Below are 19,745 nucleotides of genomic sequence, written 5' to 3'. Positions count from 1 at the left end.
AGGAAAGCCTGAAAATTCTTTAGGGGTTTTGCATATTAGTCCTATTATAACACTTGGGGGAAACGGTTGAAATCCATCAGGAATGCACCTCCTCAGCCCAAAAAATTCTTTTACTTAAAAATATTAAATTCCAAAATTTAATATATCAGAAAACAAAAAAATACTGAAAAAAACATTCAAAAAAACAAAAATATAACAGTTTAAAATTGAACAATGTTTTTCAAAGGTTATCAACAGTTTTAAAATGAGAAAAGTCAACTAAGTGCCTAAAAAAGACCTCGGGAAAACATATTCCGTTTGGATTAAGAAAGGGAAAGAAAATTTTAAAAATTTTCAAACCAAAGGTATGACAGCTTAAGTTTAAAACTTAATCTTGAAAACCCGCTAAAATTTTAATGGATTTTTTCTGGCTTCCATTATTGGAAGTGTTCGTTAGAAATTTTAGGTTTAGCTAGGTTAAAATTTAAAGTTGGTCATCCGAGCCTGGCCAGACACATTGTTCAAAAGTCAAAGACGGGTTGAGCTGAAATAATTAAAAAAAATTCTACATGTAATTAAGGATAAAACATTTATAGGACTGTAGATTTTAATTATGATATGTATTCTACATTGCAGCTTAGTGATAGAGCTCAAGAAAGAAAGGTACCTTCATCAAGAATAGGCAGAGTTTATACTTTTGGAAGTAAGACTTTTATGTAATTCTGGCTCTTTTTCATTGGATTTATGAATGTGTCAACATTGGACTGAAATTGGAATTTTAGGATAATAAAAGCTGCATATGTAGCGAATGAACTGTTTAATATATTGAGCTCTTTGCATATTTTTATTTGAGGAAAACATAGATTTATTCAAATAAGCGTTGAGATGCTTGTCCAATCGTTGTTCATTTTATCTGTAAATTGTTTGCTCTAAAATCTGGTTGTATAATAAGTATATCAATAGCAATCAAATCTTTTATTATCCCTAAAACTGTACATATTCCTGACTTGTAAATCAAACAGTTATCTTATGTAACTATAGTTTCTAATTTTGGTGTACATAAATGTAAGACTATTCCATCTGTTAAATAAAAGCTGTTAATTTGCAGGGATGGCAGCTGGGCTAGGATTTGGTGTAGCATCAGAGGCAGCAAAGAAGACTTTAGGACTGAATGTACCATCTGTATCAGGTACAACTATCTTAATTATGACAGATTTAACAAGATTTAGACCATCAAGATGTTAGACAGAATAAGATAACTGCTTTTGTTGGTTTTTCCATTTTCTATAGTATTTTTTGACGAAATTGAAATATTATAGGCCATTGTTGTTCATTGACTAGATTTGGAAGTAAAATGGTATTAGTAATATCATTACCTTAACAAGGGACATAATACAAGTTTGATATTCAAAGTTTCTTTGCATGAATTACAATTTTAAGGGAAAGGGAGACAACTATTTTTTTTTGTTAAAGTAAATTATGTTTGAGAAATGACAAAATTTTGTATATTTTTTACAGAAGCAGGAGAGGTTGTAATGCAAAATCAAACCTCGTACATGAGTGAAGCAAACATGAACCTGATTGTGGATACTCTATGTAGAGTGAGAGGAGCTGCCCTAAAACTTGGACAGATGCTTAGTATTCAAGGTACATCAAAGTTTTCCTGAAATCTTCAAGTTTGTTTCAAATGAAGAACCTGTACTTGTGTAATGAGATAAAAAGTAGCTATTAATGAGTATAAATCAATATGTATGCAAGAGGATGATAAGTATGGTTTACATCTATATGTATATACAATTTGCTTTTTTCTAATCGTTACCTCGTAAAATGCTGCTTTGGATATTAGGCTACACAAATCTGTACGTCATTGCAGTCTGAGTAAAGTAAACCTTGAATATTTCTTTGTGCAGTAACTGTTTGACAAGATCATCAAAGAAAAGAAGTACAATAAGGATTTTTTAGATTGTTAATTCTGCAGCAATGCACAACATGTTTTGATTGACTTACAACTTTGTCTATTATTTGCGCAACATGTTTTTAATTGACTTACAACTTTGTCTATTATTTGCACAACATGTTTTTGATTGACTTACAACTTTGCCTGTTACTTGATTGTAGACGATTCAATGATAAGCCCAGAATTACAGAAGATTTTAGAACGTGTTAGACAGAGTGCTGATTTTATGCCAGTGTGGCAAATGGAGGTAGGCCAGGCCTTATAACCTGATATACATGTATTAAGAAAATACATCAAGATTATTTTGTACGATATAGATTTGTTTAAAATAGGAATGTGTCAATTATATAAATGTTGATGAAAGTAAACTTATTATGAATAAAAAATAGATTTGCCATATCTTGTTTCTGGTTCACAAGCAACTTGTAATGTTTTCATGAAAGGGATCTATCAAGCTATTTTAAAGAAGTCTTTGGACTGGTTCTCTGTACATTTACCTGATAGTTAAAGGGACAGTCAGGTGGTCGGCATAATAGTGTTAAATTAATTGAAGTGATAATTAATTGCAACAGGTTTGTACATGCAAATAGAATACTAACATCATGATTGTCCAAAGAAAATTAATGCAAACATGCATTATTGATAATAATATGATATGAATATATATAAAAATTTCGTAAATTTCTTAATGATTTGCTAATATCTTAGAGGGTGATGAAGAAAGAATTTGGTTCAGATTGGAAAAGCAAATTAGCAAGCTTTGAAGAAAAGCCATTTGCTGCAGCTTCTATTGGTCAGGTACATAAAGGTGTACTGCATGACGGCAGAACAGTGGCGTTAAAAATTCAGGTAAGAGTTCTGGTTCTTGTTCTGGTTTGATTTTGATAACTGTTTATATTGGTATAGGCTCATAAACTAAGTGGTCAGTAAATCAGATAAATGGGCATTGATGAGTTTTGGATTAAGAGAAAATATTTGGCTTTCATTATACATTAGCTTATTCACTGTTTGAATTTTAGTTGAAATGCTAATGACCCTATGATCACCATAGTATCAGACCTGTCTGCATATTTATACATATTTATATACTTTTAACACATAAATAACTGGAATTTTTACTGTCAAATATTGAATGTTTTAAATATTGATTGTTTATCATTTTTGATGCTGATATCCCTAAAATTACAAATAGGCAGGTCCAGATTTAAAGCTTTACCAGTCTATTGCACAAATTTAGGAAGTGAAGGGTTTTAAATGACTTGAAGATAATGTTTGTTATATTTCAGTATCCTGGTGTAGCTAAAAGTATAGAGAGTGATATCAACAATCTAATGTCTGTCCTCTCAGTCTGGAATGTTTTACCTAAAGGTTTGTATTTACCTTGATCATTGTGTGGTGTATAAGTTTTCAGGAAGATGACATAATTTCAGGATTTTCAACTAAACTTTCTTTTTTCCTCATAAAACCATTTTCTAAAACTGCTAAATGGAGGAATTCAGGATTTTTTTTTTTTTAAATTTTTATTTTGTTATTTACCGACTTTGAGCATGTTTATGTAATATTATTATAAAGTTAAGCTTAATAGTTACTCTTTCAATTAAAAATGGTATTTGCTTATTTCTGATAAATAAACTCCACAAATTACTACTTTAGTATAATTATGTATACTAATAGGAGAGTGTATATCAAAAAGGACAAAATGTAGTCTGTATATTGTTTAAGGTTTGAATTTTTTTATTTTCAAGTACAGTGTATAAGAATAAAACAAAAATGTGTAATAATGGTTTTTCTTGCATATCAGACAGGATTATCTACCGTTTACACTGGTGCTAGAAAACCCTGTCTTACACCCCCCATGTAAGACAAGTCGCGTACTTTAAATGACGTCATTTCTGCGCGCCTTTTATGAATGAATTGCGCTCTTAGGATGACGTCACTTAACCGTCATGAATGAAGCTGTACGTTCATACGCTTCAATAAGAAAAAAGTGCGTAATGAGAATATCAGTTTTCATAATTTCTGTTATTAAAATAATTGATATGCTATAAATTATGCAAGAAAAAGAATCAAACACGGGCTGTCAGTACAGACGGGAATATCTAGCTCTCGGGTAACTGTTTAGCAGAAACTCGGCAGAGCCTAGTTACCCCCTTTAACAATCACCCTCGAGCTAGATATTCCGGTCTGTACCGGCAGCCGGTGAAAGATTCTTATATTATGACGAACTGTCATCAATGCTTTCAATTCATGTCTATTGCTATACACACAAACTTTAATTATGTCTTAAATTTTTGGTTATTAATCTTTTTGTTGAAATTTTAGTAAATTATCAAGGCAAGCCTTTCAGAAAACTAAGACTCCCCTGAAATACCGTTAATAGGTTTTAAAACTGCTTTTTATGAAAAGCTACACATAAGTTAATATTACAAGTCCAACATATGAAATGTTCTGTAGATATATGAGTAGAAATATTATGTTACAATATTTCCAGGTTTGTATGTAGACAGTGTTATAGAAGTTGCAAAGAAAGAATTAGCATGGGAAGTAGATTATATGAGAGAAGCTGACTGTAGCAAACAATTCAGGTAACTGTTATAGATATTACAGATTATTAACATTACATGCATATTAAATTACCAACTTGAATATTAAATGTTTAGTAGGTAAAATAACTGACATAAATGTGCAAACTGTTAAGGTACTTGACATAATCGTTCATTTCTTTACAGCTGTGTTTTATGATTGCTGTTCCAACATCATTCTCATGCGAAAAAGTAAATCAAATCCATTGAATATCTTAAACAGTTTAACACGATACTTAAGAGTACCTAATAATTATGATATGATTTAATTGTAATAAAATGTTCATTGTTCTTTAAGCATTATTTTTGGAGTTATTTCCCTTTTTATCTTTGATTATTAATGAAAATATGTTGCTAACAGAAGAAGGGTAGTACCACTAGCAGTGCACTGGTTCAAAAGAAAACGAAGCAAACAAAAAACATATTGTACATATTGCACAACACAAGAAAAAGAATAAAACACGTATTTTTTATACCCCCACAAACGAAGTTTAGGGGGGGTATATAGGAGTCAGCTTGTCGGTCGGTGGTCCGTCCGTCTGTCGGTCCACATCATGGTTTCCGGACGATAACAAGAGTTTGGAATGAGGTATTGTAATCAAACTTGGTATATAGCAACCTTATGTGGAAACTCCGGTTGGTATTGCATTTGGGCAGCCGTTACTAAAAATAGAAAAATGGTTTCCGGACAATAACTTGAGTTAAGAATGAGATATTGTAATCAAACTTGGTGTATAGCAAGCTTATATGAAGACCTGGGTTGGTATTGTATTTGGACCCCCTGGGGTCAAGGTCAAGGTCACCGTTACTAAAAATAGACAAATGGTTTCCGGACAATAACTAGAGTTAGGAATATGATATTGTTATCAAACTTGATGTATAGCAAGCTTATATGAGGTTACGCATTTGGACCCCCTTGGGTCAAGGTCAAGGTCACTGTTACTAAAAATAGAAAAATGGTTTCCGGACAATAACTTGAGTTAGGAATGAGATATTGTAATCAAACTTGGTGTATAGCAAGCTTATATGAAGACCTGGGTTGGTATTGTTTTTGGACCCCCGGGGGTCAAGGTCAAGGTCACCGTTACTAAAAATAGAAAAATGGTTTCCGGACAATAACTAGAGTTAGGAATGAGATATTGTTATTAAACGTGGTGTATAGCAAGCTTATATGAAGACCTGGGTTGGTATTGCATTTGGACCCCCTGGGGTCAAGGTCAAGGTCACCATTCCTCAAAATAGAAAAATGGTTTCCGGACAATAACCAGAGTTAGGAATGAGATATTGTAATCAATGTTTGTGAAAAGCAAGCTTATTTGGAGACCCCAGTTGGGATATCAATTAATTGAAATATTTCTTTGTACACAGTTGATAGTTTGTGTTGAAATTTTTCTTCAGACTACTTATTTTTCAAAAAGTTGCTGGTGGGGGTATTTATCACCTTCAGTGATAGGTCTAGTTTATTTTGTTTTTGTTAAAAAATAAAGGATCTTACTATTGCAAAAGAATGAATAACTGATTAAAATCACTTAAAAATTGTTATGGTTTGTCATGAGTTTTTTACACACTTTAAGTAGATTTGGCCTAAAAACAAAAATAAACAGCACATATTTTAAGTTTTGTGTGAAATTATTTTTGGTGTCAGCTTGTAAAACTTTGTTAATGTGTTATGATACCTCTACAGGGAATTGTTGAAGGACGATCCAGCTTTCTATATACCAGCGAACATAGACGAGCTTACAACTAGTCAAGTGTTAACTACAGAATATGTTGAGGGTCTACCGTTAGACAGAACATTTGAACTGGACCAAGATACTAGAAACTGGGTATGTATTAAACTAGTGGGCTCCATCTCTGGTTACATCAATTACACATTCATCATGTCTTAATAAGTTCTTTTTGGCTTGACTGCGTACAGATGCTCTTGGAACATAAGGCAAGCTATTCATCTGTCCTGGGCGTTGGTATGTGTGTCTTCATTAGATTCACATCTTGGTTATGATTTTCAACCACTTATGTTTTAATAAAAGATATTGAGATATTGCATTGAAATTGATACAACTTGTAAATGACCATCACTGCCCACAGAGTACAGAGTTCTGGCAATTACTGTGAGATTTGCCCCTTTGCCAAAAGCTCTTGTTAATTTTGTAACCCATTTGTTTAGAAATACATGGTTTCTTTTAGATTTGGATACAGAAGGCTAAATAATTTTAGATGAGCGCTTACATGTTCAAGAGTTATTGTCCATTCAGCAAATTCAATATTTCTGGTTAACATGTATCAAATTGTTGCAGTTTTCAAGGTTCATGAAATATATATTTTGCTGCATAAAGTTTTTGATTTCTAGTGTTTTTTCAAACTGTGTACATTTTTTACACATACAATAAAGTAAATAGAAGTAAATCATGATTCTCTGTAGACCTATGATTTATGTAAACTTTTTAATCAATTTTACAGTTGGGAACAAAGTTACTGGGACTTTGCCTTAAAGAATTGTTTGAGTTTAAACTCATGCAAACAGATCCAAACTGGTCCAATTTCTTCTATAATCCAGCAACTGAAAAGGTAAATATCTTCAAATAAGATGAATGCAGCTTCACTAATAAATAAAGTTTGACTTATTCTTAGTGTTAAAAATAATATAATTGAGAAAAAATAAATTCTAGAATTATAAAATATTAATGTACTATACATGTATGTAATTTTCACTTCAATATAGAATTAATATCATTCAAGTTTAGGAAAGCATAATCAATTGAGTCTGTGGTGGGCTTTGCATTGTGTGTCTTTGATCAAATTTGATTCTTATTTGAGTTCAGATGTGCATTTATTCATTTACAAGGCAATTATTTGGCCTGAATGAATAATTATGAAGCATTTGAAGGATAAATCATGTGTTATTTTGAAAAAAGTTTGATTTTGAGTGAATTGTTGTTGATTATATACATGTAGCACAGTATTGGGATTAGCGCTTTGTGATATAATCTTTGCCTGAGTGATTAATAACAAACATCTGAATGACATACTTTTCAAAGTTATGTCACAAAGCACTCAAATCAAGACATATTTTAATTCCAAGTGAGATGAAAGGACATCAAAACAGTGTTGGTCTGTAGGCTATTCCAATCTAGTGATGATTTACCATTTGCATAAATGCTTTTCGAATGACACTTTTTGAAAATGTAGACTTGTATCTATTATGCAGTTATTATATCTCCCAAAATTTTGGTTGTCCGTCTATCATCCCTTGTTGTGCATATCATCGGCTCATTCAAATTCGCTGCACAAAATGACAGCCAGAGCTAAAAAAATAGAAAAACCTTGTCCGGCAGTCACAGGTCAAACTACTGGTGGGATTTCAACCAAACTTTACAGGAGTGATCAGTATCATCCCTTGTAATGCACATCACTTGCATGTTCTTCTTTGCTGCACAAAATGGCCACCGGAGCTAAAAATGGAAAAATCATGTCCGACTTTCACAGGTCAAACTTCTGGTGGGATCCCTTGCTGTGCCCATTGCTGGTACGTTCTGCTTTGCTGCACAAAATGCCAGCCAGAGCTTAAAATAGAAAAATCTTGTCCAGCCTTCACAGGTCAAACTACTGATGGGATTTCAACCAAACTTTACTGGAGTGACCATACATAGTGATGGAAGACATATGTTTTTGTGACAAAAATTCTCCTAGTTTGTAAAGTTGTTATTTGTGTAAGTTACTTCAGGAAAATCCTGAATTTTAGATGAACTGGATGCTTTTATATTCTAAAGTAAAATGCATATAGTATGCAGGTAGGGAACAAAAATGTGTGAAAATGAAAATTGATATCCACTGATAGAAACAGAATCAAGTTAGGAATGATATTTATATTTATTCAACAGATTGTGCTGCTAGATTTTGGGGCAACTCGTGACTTCAGCACAAGGTTTGTAGATGGGTATATCCACATTATAAAGGCAGCTGCAGACAATGATAGAGATGGCGTTCTGAAATATTCACAAGACCTAGGCTTTCTTACTGGATATGAAACAAAGGTTTGTAGATCTACATATTATGGATTTAAATACTTTAACATTGAAATAATGTTTAACTGATTAAAGGTGTATTATTCAATTTGTAGCACATATAAAGATATTGTTTGTTGTTTGTATAACTGCCTATTGATTAACCAGACTATCTTTCCTTATGGCAATTCCATGATATATTAGATGTTGTTAATGAATACAGGAAATATGTTAGTGATGTTTGGTGTATTGTATCAATTATTTTAACACTTACTTTACCAGATTTAAATAATGGACCTATCTTACTTTCCATTGCGGAACTTTCCTTGATTAATATGTTCGACTTTGTTGTCGAAATACTTGAATGAAGCAGATGGCCTGACAAATCATAGATTGCATTCATAACTGAACAAAAATCAATCAGTTAATTACTATAAATTACCAGAATAAGTTTATTCACATTGTGCCAGATTGCATAGCTTTATTGGTTAGAGCGTGGGTCTTGTAATCTTGTCATTGTGGGTTTTATTCCTGGGCTGGCCAACTAAAATTACTTATCAGTCTTTGTGATGAGACTTTGAATCAAGGTCCTGTGTTTGAGTACGTAAACACTTGGCAGGGGAAGCTTCTGGAATTGGGGCATCTTGCTGTATGTGTATCTTGCACTATCCTCAAATCTGTAATAAAAAATACTAATACTCTTCTAGAGAACTTGCCCATAAGGGCAACCAGTGGTGTGTATTAATAAACTCAAATAAGCATTTACATTGTTAACTAAATGGCTTGTTTGTATATATATAGGAAATGGAAAAAGCTCATGTTGATGCTGTAATGATATTGGGAGAAGCTTTCCATAGTGATGGTCCTTTCGATTTCTCCAAACAAGACACGACACGTCGTATACACAACCTTATCCCGGTAATGATGACACACAGACTGACGCCTCCACCGGAGGAAACATACTCTCTCCATCGGAAAATGGCCGGATCATTCTTACTGTGTACTAAGTTAGCCGCTCAAGTGGACTGTAGGAGTCTGTTTGATCCAATATACGAACAGTACAAATTTAACGAGCCTAGTAAATATGAAAGTTCCGATGAATTTGAAAAACTGTCAAGTGAAGATATAGCGACCTCATGATAGCTGTTGCTATTTAGTATTATATAATAATATATGCAATTGAAAAAGCCGAAGAAACTTTGATGGAGGAAAAGTTTTAATGTTGTGCTTATAAAATGAGTTTGGATAGAGATTGATACAAACAGCTGAATACACTCAATAGCCTTGTGCTATCAAATTATTATACTTGCATGGCATTTATATATGGAGATATTGACAGGTGTTAGTGAATATTATCCAATGCAATCAAGATGCTTCAGGGATTTATTTACAAAAAATTTTTCATTTTTCTTGTCCACCATATTTAAATCAAAGTGGGCATTGTTGCAGATACAGTGAGTTAAACATCACACTACTACATTCATGTTGCTGAAAATGTTTAAAAAGTCAAGCATTTAATGAAGTACATGAATTTATAATCTTAAAGAATTGAAACACTTGAAACTAAGAACTAAAAAATATTTCAAACTGATCTATAAAATATTTTGTTTTTTGTTGGGATTTTTTTTTTCAGAACATTATACCGGTAGAAGTCTATACATAAGTTTTTATTAACGTAAAAGCGGCATTTATGTCAGGCAATGTAACCGCAAATCTTTAATTGCATGTATTTAGAAGGCAATGTTAGAATTAGTGATAACATCTTGTTTTAAAGTGAATCACAATGTATTACATAAAATAAAGTCCAGCAACATCATTCATTGGTGCTACTAGGAGTAAGTGAGATATAAACACTAGTTAATTTATATTTACTAAATAAATTATTTTAATTTTGTTTACAGGTTTCTTTTTCACTGTGGATAGTTACTAATGCTGTTAAGTGAGTGAGACTAAAGTCAAGTGAGTGAGACTAAAGTCTTAATATTGTATTCCAGTATGTACCAGACAAGACACTTGAATGATAATATGCTAGTCTCCCATTTTCACCCGCCAAAATACACTGTTAGACGTCAAATTCATCTCTTCAAACTGATTTACATACAATCATGAATGTAAAATGTAAGAATTTGCGAAAAAAGTGATATTTGTCCTCTTTGTGAACATGATTTCTGCAAGCGTCTAAAGGTACTGCTCCAACACTCGTATTGTGAGTTAAATCCCTGTTTAAAACCAAAGGTACTTGTTCATAAATTCATGCTCATAAGAAGACTGTCAAGGTAGATTATTGAACAATTACTATTTCTTTTTCCTCAGGAGCTTGCTTGTGCCTGAAATAATTCATGGCTTGATGCCATAGGTCTTCCTTAGTTTTATCAGTAAAGCTGAATGTTGCCATATGACCAAAAAGTGACAATGTGACTAACCAACTTTTGACAAGGTCAAATTTGTGTGTTATATTAGTGTGTTGTACATGTATTAATCACTATATAAAATATTGCTTGAAATCTCTATAATATTTAAGATTTTTTCTTTTTTGTAAAAAATGTACTTTTTATGTTAAATTTGAAGTAAATAGAATATCTTAATTTAAAAAATGTTAGTCTTTTATCTTTAATGTCATTATTTAATTCAACTTGAAATTAGCTTATTGGACCTCTGTTGTTGAGTCATATAAGGAATAGCAGTCATGAGAAGCATACCTAAGTAATTATGATTTCAATGGTTTGTTATTTCAAGCGACTTTGAGATATTTTGCCATAGTTTGTTATTTCAAGAGCCTTTGTGATATTTTACCATGGTTTGTTATTTCAAGCACCTTTGAGATATGTGGCCATGGTTTGTTCTTATAAGCGCCTTTGATATATGTTGCCATGGTTTGTTATTTCAAGCGCCTTTGAGATATGTTGCCATGGTTTGTTATTTCAAGCGCCTTTGAGATATGTTGCCATGGTTTGTTATTTCAAGCGCCTTTGAGATATGTTGCCATGGTTTGTTATTTCAAGCGCCTTTGAGATATGTTGCCATGGTTTTGTTATTTCAAGCACCTTTGAGATATGTTACCATGGTTTGTTATTTCAAGCGCCTTTGAGATATGTTGCCATGGTTTGTTATTTCAAGCACCTTTGAAATGTGTTACCATGGTTAATTTCAAGCGCCTCTGAGATATGTTGCCATGGTTTTTTAATTCAAGCGCCTTTGAGATAATTTGCCACACTGACCAGTCCCTTCAATAACTGTGTCCTAATCAAACCATTGATACGGTTTTGAAGGCAGAAGTAAAGATTTGTAGAAAGTTTTTAGAGTTTGAACCCTGCTATTTTATTTAATATGCGTGCTGACAGTACACCGGAGTGTAGTGACCAAATGTTTTTTTTATTTGATTTCTAAGCTACATGTACATGTAATAATTTTTTGTCGACTTACCAGCTTGACTGATTAAGAAAGACCTCGGTTCCCCTTTAAGCATTCTTTCAGGCACGAGCGGGCACCTGAGTAGAACCACCGAGATTCCGAAAGGTAGCTGGGTAGCTTCCTCATTTGAAATAATTCAAAGGCACTAGCTGGATACTAACCCAGAGTATGAGGGGCAAGTGGTTTGAAGTCAGCGACTTTACTTCACGTTTCCCCTCGGTGCGTGCACGTCTCTGAAGAGGCACAGGGCATCGGCAGAAGATTTTACCCTGACCGTTATCGGGACTGCTACTTCGCCAACAACTGGGGATCAGCTGACGATGACCTGACTAAAGCCGAGGGGAGTGGCCCTACGATGAGGGCAGAGACCACGAGGATGGTGTGTTAGAGTGCGCGAGCCCCTAGCACAGATAGACGGCTTGTAAGGCAGGCCCTTTGCTTGGCACCAACAGCCTTTCTAAGGTCTACCTCCTTTCATTATTGTCTCGGATAACTGTACATTTAGGTTCTCATTGACCGCAATACAGTGACATACATTTGGCTCGAAATTCATGTCTTTGGCTAATACTCCGTGGAAATTGCATGGAGGTAAATTATCACCACTTCGTGCTTAACTCTTTAAGGGCATGACTGGTGACATGTCCAGGGTTCGTACTTGCTTTTGTGCCTTACCAGGCGGATGAACCCTCATAAACACAGGACTACTACACATACATACGTCAACGTCTTTAACCACTTGACCATGACGCCTAAACGAGTGCAAAGCGATGACGTAAATTCTTCAATTACATCATTTTATCAGCCCGGAAGCTCCACGAGTAACGATGCGTTATGTATTTTTCTGTAAAAAGAAATTCAAGACATTTAACTTTTTATCGGATAACAATAAGACTTACTGGCACATGTATACGAGGGTTGATGCAATAATATTTGTATTTCTGACAATTCTTATGTTATTTCCTTTAACTTTATATAGATCTTAATGGTCAATTTCAATGTTTCAGCATTATCATTATTATCATTATCATTATTATTATTATTATCATTATTATCATTATTATTATTTATTCATTTATTTATTTATTTACTATTTTCCGCCTTATCACCATGGCATCGCTACAATGGTACTTTATAAGTACGCCAAAGTGTATGACAAAATAATTATCTCAAAATTTCGACAGAACTGTATGAAAGCCTTCGATCTATTTTCTTTGGTGTCAGCAGCTCGCCTAAGAAAGATTGAAATATGCGTACATGATAAAAGTCATCCGTCGCTGGGGCACTTGAAAAAGACAGTAGTGATAGGCAACCACAGTCACTAGCCACAATGAATTTACCTCTATATGCTCATAATACTAGGCCTTTTATATATAGTATTATGAGCATATAGAGGTAAATTAATTGTGTCTAGTGCCTGTGATAGGCAACCAGGCGCCTGCCTAGTCGAATTGTTCGGCTTTTATTTGGGGGAAATCAAATATGAAAAGTCACTGTAAGATATGCAAATGTCTTTTTCAATTTTACCCTCAATTGAAACAGTTAATGGGGCACATGTTCGAGTTGCAAAGCGCAGACGGGGAACAGCTTCTGGAATTGTCCAACAATACGACTCCTCTTGGTATAGGGGGAAATCACCAAAGCTCTAGATACGTTATATTGCGTGCAACAGCAAATCTTTTCGCTTTGACGCCTAATAGGGTAAAAGTCACGTTGTATTTATTCTGCAACACTACATATTCAGAACGTGTTTTGCAGAGACCACACTCGCGAGTTACTGTCGTAATGCTGTCCTTTAGGTATTTGTACTTTTTTATGAAGACCTTGCTAAATTATTTTCTTTCAGTCTCGGAATAAATTATTTCAAAATCTTATTTTTGTACAAAAATATTCATTATGGACCTGTATCCCTATTTATAACTTTAGTGTTGCAATGCCCTATAAGTTTTTGACACAGAAGACTAACTTGTGGAGCTAAATCAAGTAGTTTGTGGTTAGTTTCGTAATCAGTTTCAGTTTAGAGAATTACATTATATAATGGATATATTTAAATGTAATTTTCCTCCGTGATTAGACGCAAAACGGTTTGTAAGGAAAAAAACGCAATTATCAGATCTGTTACGCATTCAAAAATAAATAGGTAGATCTACATATAGCCTATGCATTTGAAGTAATTAAAGCTTTAAAAGACATGTAAAATAGCATACTAAGTAAAATTAACATATTGACGTTACCGCCGATTTTTAAACCATATTTGGTAGCACGCGGCCTATTTCGTAGTTCTAAATATAGCAATTTGGAAAATCCCGATACCCGCGACATGTTTAGACTTGACAACCATAACGGATTTTTATTGGTTCACTATATTAAATAATTTAATGCGTCCAATCAAAAAACAGTAGCTTGCGTGACTAGTAAATATTGACAGTATTGCACGAGGCGTTGAAAATAGCACACTACTTTTCAGGTTAGGACATTTGAACTATTGTTTTATTAAATATGTTTAATACAGCATAATTGAAAGTCACATATTATCATTTTTAAATTTGTAGAATTTCACAGGGTACTGTAATCAGTTAATAATAAATAAACAGTTGTCGTGAAATATTTGAACACATTTATAAATAGATGTAGAGTATTTTTAACCCTTTATATTGATAACCTCATCACCTTGATTAGGTAATCAAATATAATCGAATGCGAATAAAATGATTCACGCTGCCAAATAATTTACCTGAATTTCAATGAGTATGTAAATTTACGTCGTTCTTAATTATATTTCACAGGCAAAAACACTCGAAGCGCTTTAAAAAGTGACAGGAAATTTATCAAGGAATTGTTTAAATTGTGATGTAGTCATGATGATGCAACAACAGAATGTCGACACAAATGAGCCTGAGAAGCTCAAACCTGACACCGCCACATGCGAAGATGGCAATATACTCAGCCTACCGAGTTCATCTCCATCCGTACTCAGCCTACCGAGTTCATCTCCATCCACTCCAGCCGCACTAAACCGGTTCCCGCTGGTTAGAACCGGACGAGATAGCGGCTACGGGACGGATTATTCGCCGTCACCGTCGTCTAACACGTCATCACGTCAGTTCGTTTTTAATGACGACATGGTACCTGGCGGAAATGTTTCAACAAGAACGAGAGTAGAGATGATTGACTTATCCCATAGATTACAAGATATTCATGTGGATCCTAAAAATAATGTAGACATTGGAAGTGACACTGAACCTGAATCTGTGCTAGACGAGCATGACGAGGAGGTTAGGGATATTAATGCAAATAACAGTGACTGTAATCAATTTGTATCACCCGAGGGAGAGATTATAAAAAGACCTAGTGCTCCCCTTCCGTGTTTATTAAATATTGCGACAGGCGGGGATCAGCGTTCTCGTGAAAGTGACGGGTCAACACCTGCAGTGTTGAAACCTTTAAAATTAAGAAATACAACACCTTCCGAGATAGCATTACAGAACAATTCCTCAAATTCAGGTAATTCCTTTTTAATTTTTAGATAACAATGATGCTTGAAAGTGTTACCAGTTTTTAAGTTCCTTTCATATTGTTTCTTTTTTTAATGAACCAGTAAAGGAGCAAAATCTTAAAATGTTATAAAATGTTAAAAGTTGTATATGCGTTTGGTTTTTAAATATGAACATTTGTATGAACGATCTAACATTTTTGTTTATCTGAAAACGCTATTTTGAAGTTTATGTCTTTATCATTTTAATGCACTGACACACTTCAGATGTAAATTGCGGTTTTCCGCACTTCAAATTATGTCATTTTAAAGTTCAAGGTCTCACTGATAAAAGTTTTTTGTCACGATATCATTGTGTGGTTTTGATTTGTTTAAAACAGTTTTAAGTTTAAAGATGTTTAAATTACTATATCGTAACATGACGTTTAGCCATAGCATACAAATCAAGTAGCTGTTCAAAATAAGAAGTCAACTTCTAGTAGGCCTAGTAGCGTTGGTCGTAAACGAATTTCCAGGGGAAGTTAAATAGTCCGGTGTCTAAACATTGTGAAAATGTTTCCCGATCTTTATCATCCCTAGTCCAAGTAAGGACAATAAGTTATTGGCTCAAACAATTTGTTCTGGGGTTCCATTTTAGAAAGTCTTCTAATATTCATTTCCATATGACATTAAGGGGTCATAAACATTTGTCATTAAGGGGCGACAGGAGGCCAAAATGGCTGTCTCAAGTGCATTTTGGGCCTAACATATTTCTGTAATAAAACTAAAAATAACTGCATCATATTCTCAGAAAAATCTTAATGACAACACTTCATATAAAATGGTCCTTTCCTAGTCTATTTATATCCAATATTTGATGTGAACGCTGTACTGTAAATTCACATATATATTATTATGTATATTGACACTTTATTTACCATTTCTTTTTTCTTTTTATTTGCAGCAGCTTCGACAGTTCAGGTTCTTAGTCATACTTCTGTTGATCATTTGTCACGTGACCGATCTCATTCAATGCCAAATGTACGTGCGTTACGTGAGCAAGAGGTTGGCAGGGAACTACGGCGTCTTAGTGACGATTTCTTTAACTTCCACATTAGCAGACGACGGGTAAGTATTGCACTTCCGGTAGATGATGAGATTGCTGACAAATGTTTGATCATGATAAGTCGTTTCTAGTCAACGCTTGGTACTGACTGATATTATTTCTCTACAGATATCTTTAATAGATGAAATCTTTATCTTTGAGAGATTTTTTTGTCACAATTAAAAAAATTTGGTCATCTTTATGTCACAGGCAGTTGGCTATGGTGCTATCCAAGCCAACACCGTGTAATTCTTCGAAAAAAGTAGAAATATATTAACCAACCAGTATGTACATTTTCTACTTATTTCAAAGATGTATACCTATAATTACTGTTATAAATTAGTACAGTTACAAGTCCAGTCTTTATCCAAGATAAAGTCATGGTGATCATTCACTGAGGTCAGAAATATATTCCTGGACATATTGTCCTTACGCTTTTGATTTATCCTTAACATTTGCTTATATAATTCCATGTGTAGAAATCGTATACATGTGTTTTGTATATTTAACTTCAGCAACGAACCCTGTCAGTGGAGTCTTCAGCATTTCCTCTGCGATTCAACATTAACGTGTATGCTGGTACGACATACACGGACGTACGGACAAACAACGACACTGATACTAATGAGGATGAAACCAATAACAACTGACAAAATAATGATTGAACAAGTGGCAAACATTTGTGCTATAAGTGAGTTGCTGATAGTATTCAGAATATTGTCTCATTTGTTTTCATAAGACTTACAGTGATTACCTCCCTTGAGAGATTGTACAGATAGGGGGACACAACTGCGTATGAGATCGAAGACTTTCATGTGCTTTTGTTAGGGATGATATTTAAGTTGGAATCATTTAAGCAGTATTGATACATTATACATATGACGATTGTGTTAACTGTAGCTGGATGTTATTTTACTTTACCAAATTAAACAAACACATGAAATAATTTCATGTATATGTGTTGTCTTTCATATTCAACACATGTGTACATATGTGTATTATGGTTTTAACATTTATGTGCAGAATTTGTATAATGAACTTGTTCAGTTTGGGATTTGGAACGTTCTTTTGTTGATTAAGGATATTTCAGGATCAAAACAAGTGTAATTAAATCTGGCACTGTATTGGATGTACTGGTTAACAAAATTTTGAATTGTAAATGATAATACCACTGGAATAATACAGTTTCACCTGCATAGCCAGGCCACCAACCGACACATCTATACAGTCTGATCATACTGGATTATGTTTGTTTCTTAATTTCCGCATTTTATATTGGAATACCCATGATTAGCAATGGAAAGTTCTAAATTCAAAACAGTTTTGACTATTTAAAGAATAATAAGAAAGATCAGGATGGATTGTGCATTAACAGATACAATTTTTGTATGATACAGACCTGTAAAAAGTTACTATAATTGGGCGGCATTACATGTATACACAAACTCAGATTTTAAAGGCTCAATATGTCTAAGAAATACTATCATTTTTAAAGACTTTTTAGAAATGTACATGTATTATAATTTTTAAATAATGAATTAAGTGCATGAATTATAACTGATAAAAGTAGCGCTAAACATGCATTTATGTGGCGTAATGGTAGCAAAATGTAAACAAAGTAATATTTTGACTTCCATACAAAATACTTATTCAGTATTTATTATACAAATTGCCAACAGAACTAAAGATGTAAAAGAAAGTTCATACATATAGCAAATAATTATCTTTTTGGAAACTGTAACAAAATATAAAAAATAATCAGATAAAAATGAAAATCACCATATTTCTGAGACATAATGGGCATTTAAAAAACTTTTATGTACTTAATGTATTCATGTTTCACACATATTGTTTCATCAAAATTCAAAGAGGCATTAAATTAATGGCTCCACAAATATATGTGCTAAATATTTATTATTGTGTATTGTGTTCATGACAGTTATTATTGTGTTCGTAGAAAAAGTGTACATGACCGTATAATACATGATGTAGAAAGAAAATCTGTACATAATTATGTGTCAGTCATTTCATGTTTTGTGAATTAAGTTTTCATCAACCTGAGATTTTTTATTATATGTAGTTTAAAGAATGATATTATTCATTCTTACAAACACACTTTTCATTTTGAATAATTTATTTCTAATGCATAATTCTTTTTGAAAAAATATATAAATAATATCTTATGTATACTCTTCATCAAGAAACTTTTTTTCTTCAATCTAATTGAAACGCTGTATCAGTTCAAATTAATTAAATAGCTGAATATAAACACAGTTTTTGAAAGGTGGGACTAAATGATGGGATTATTCTTTAAAAAAAAATGCCATTGCTCGGTTTCGTACTAGAGACTTTTTGTCCAGTCACATGTTAAACCGTAGGCACCTTGCGCATTTTGATATAGAGGTACTGACTCCAACTTGGTGTTACTCTGCTCTGGTGATTGGCAGATATGTTTGTTTTAACTTTTTTCTATTAATTATAACGATGAATTTTATGTTTTTTTTCTTGGAAAAATATTATGTTTTACAAAAACAATTTATTGTAAAATTAAGTATCAATGCTTTTCATGTTATTTATTTAGTATACAGTCATGACACTTAAAAGTGTTAATTGTTTTCAAATTGTCTAGTTTTTTATGTGTATTTGTTTATTATCAAAAGAATATGGATTTGTTATTTGTATCTATGTTGATTATGATGTTGTTGCTGTAAGATAAATCACGTGACCTAAAATGGTTGATTGAGGAATCCTTGCGAAAAAAATCAGGAATAAAACCCCTAAGAAACAAAGACTTCCTTTGAAGTTAACCATTTTAGGTTACATGATTTATTCACTACCATGTATATAACATTGCATAATAAAAGTTATAATTTTGTATCCGTCTTCCAATTTAATTAATCGATGTACACGCATGACCAATTATACATGTTTAAAAGTCATTATAGGCCTACTGTATTAGAGCGTTAAAGGAAAGATAACTCATTGACACACACGGCGCGATTTTCATACACCCACTTGCTTCCCTTAGCGCTGAGTGAAGTTAATAAATTCTGATTTTATTTATTGGTTTGGGTTTAAGTAACTCTGGTATTTCCAGCTTCATTGGAAGGAAAAACAACACATATTTATGTTTAATTTGAGCAGAACCACTGTCCTCGCATAATGCTAACTTGCAAGTTTGGGATTCGAACCCGAGTAATGTATCTTAAGGTGTTATGTGGTTCTGCTTTTCACCCAC

The 19,745-nt window shown here is 33.2% G+C and overlaps 2 protein-coding genes across 4 annotated transcripts; both read left to right on the top strand.

Annotated features, from left to right (window-relative positions):
* The first annotated feature begins 395 nt into the window (after positions 1 to 395).
* On the top strand, positions 396 to 10,416 carry LOC132759738 (atypical kinase COQ8B, mitochondrial-like). Its single transcript, XM_060751561.1, has 12 exons — positions 396 to 445; positions 576 to 682; positions 1,088 to 1,168; positions 1,498 to 1,626; positions 2,098 to 2,183; positions 2,645 to 2,785; positions 3,223 to 3,304; positions 4,428 to 4,521; positions 6,203 to 6,344; positions 6,979 to 7,086; positions 8,400 to 8,552; positions 9,324 to 10,416. The coding sequence occupies exons 1-12, from the start codon at positions 396 to 398 to the stop codon at positions 9,660 to 9,662; spliced, it is 1,512 nt and encodes a 503-aa protein (XP_060607544.1). The 3' UTR covers positions 9,663 to 10,416.
* A 3,826-nt stretch (positions 10,417 to 14,242) lies between these two features.
* Positions 14,243 to 19,382, top strand: LOC132759736 (uncharacterized). Of its 3 annotated transcripts, none has more exons than XM_060751559.1 (4): positions 14,243 to 14,397; positions 14,717 to 15,434; positions 16,370 to 16,530; positions 17,023 to 19,382. In XM_060751559.1, the coding sequence occupies exons 2-4, from the start codon at positions 14,789 to 14,791 to the stop codon at positions 17,155 to 17,157; spliced, it is 942 nt and encodes a 313-aa protein (XP_060607542.1). In that variant the 5' UTR covers positions 14,243 to 14,397; positions 14,717 to 14,788; the 3' UTR covers positions 17,158 to 19,382. The 3 variants fall into 3 exon arrangements, with proteins under 3 accessions (XP_060607542.1, XP_060607539.1, XP_060607540.1); XM_060751556.1 differs by having other exon boundaries at positions 16,367 to 16,530; XM_060751557.1 differs by lacking the exon at positions 14,243 to 14,397 and having other exon boundaries at positions 14,586 to 15,434; positions 16,367 to 16,530.
* The last annotated feature ends 363 nt before the right edge of the window (positions 19,383 to 19,745 follow it).

This window comes from Ruditapes philippinarum, unplaced genomic scaffold (genome assembly GCF_026571515.1).
Source record: "Ruditapes philippinarum isolate M1 unplaced genomic scaffold, ASM2657151v2 ctg678_1_1_1_1, whole genome shotgun sequence".
Taxonomy (NCBI): domain Eukaryota; kingdom Metazoa; phylum Mollusca; class Bivalvia; order Venerida; family Veneridae; genus Ruditapes; species Ruditapes philippinarum.
This window is presented reverse-complemented; position numbering and strand designations above follow the sequence as displayed.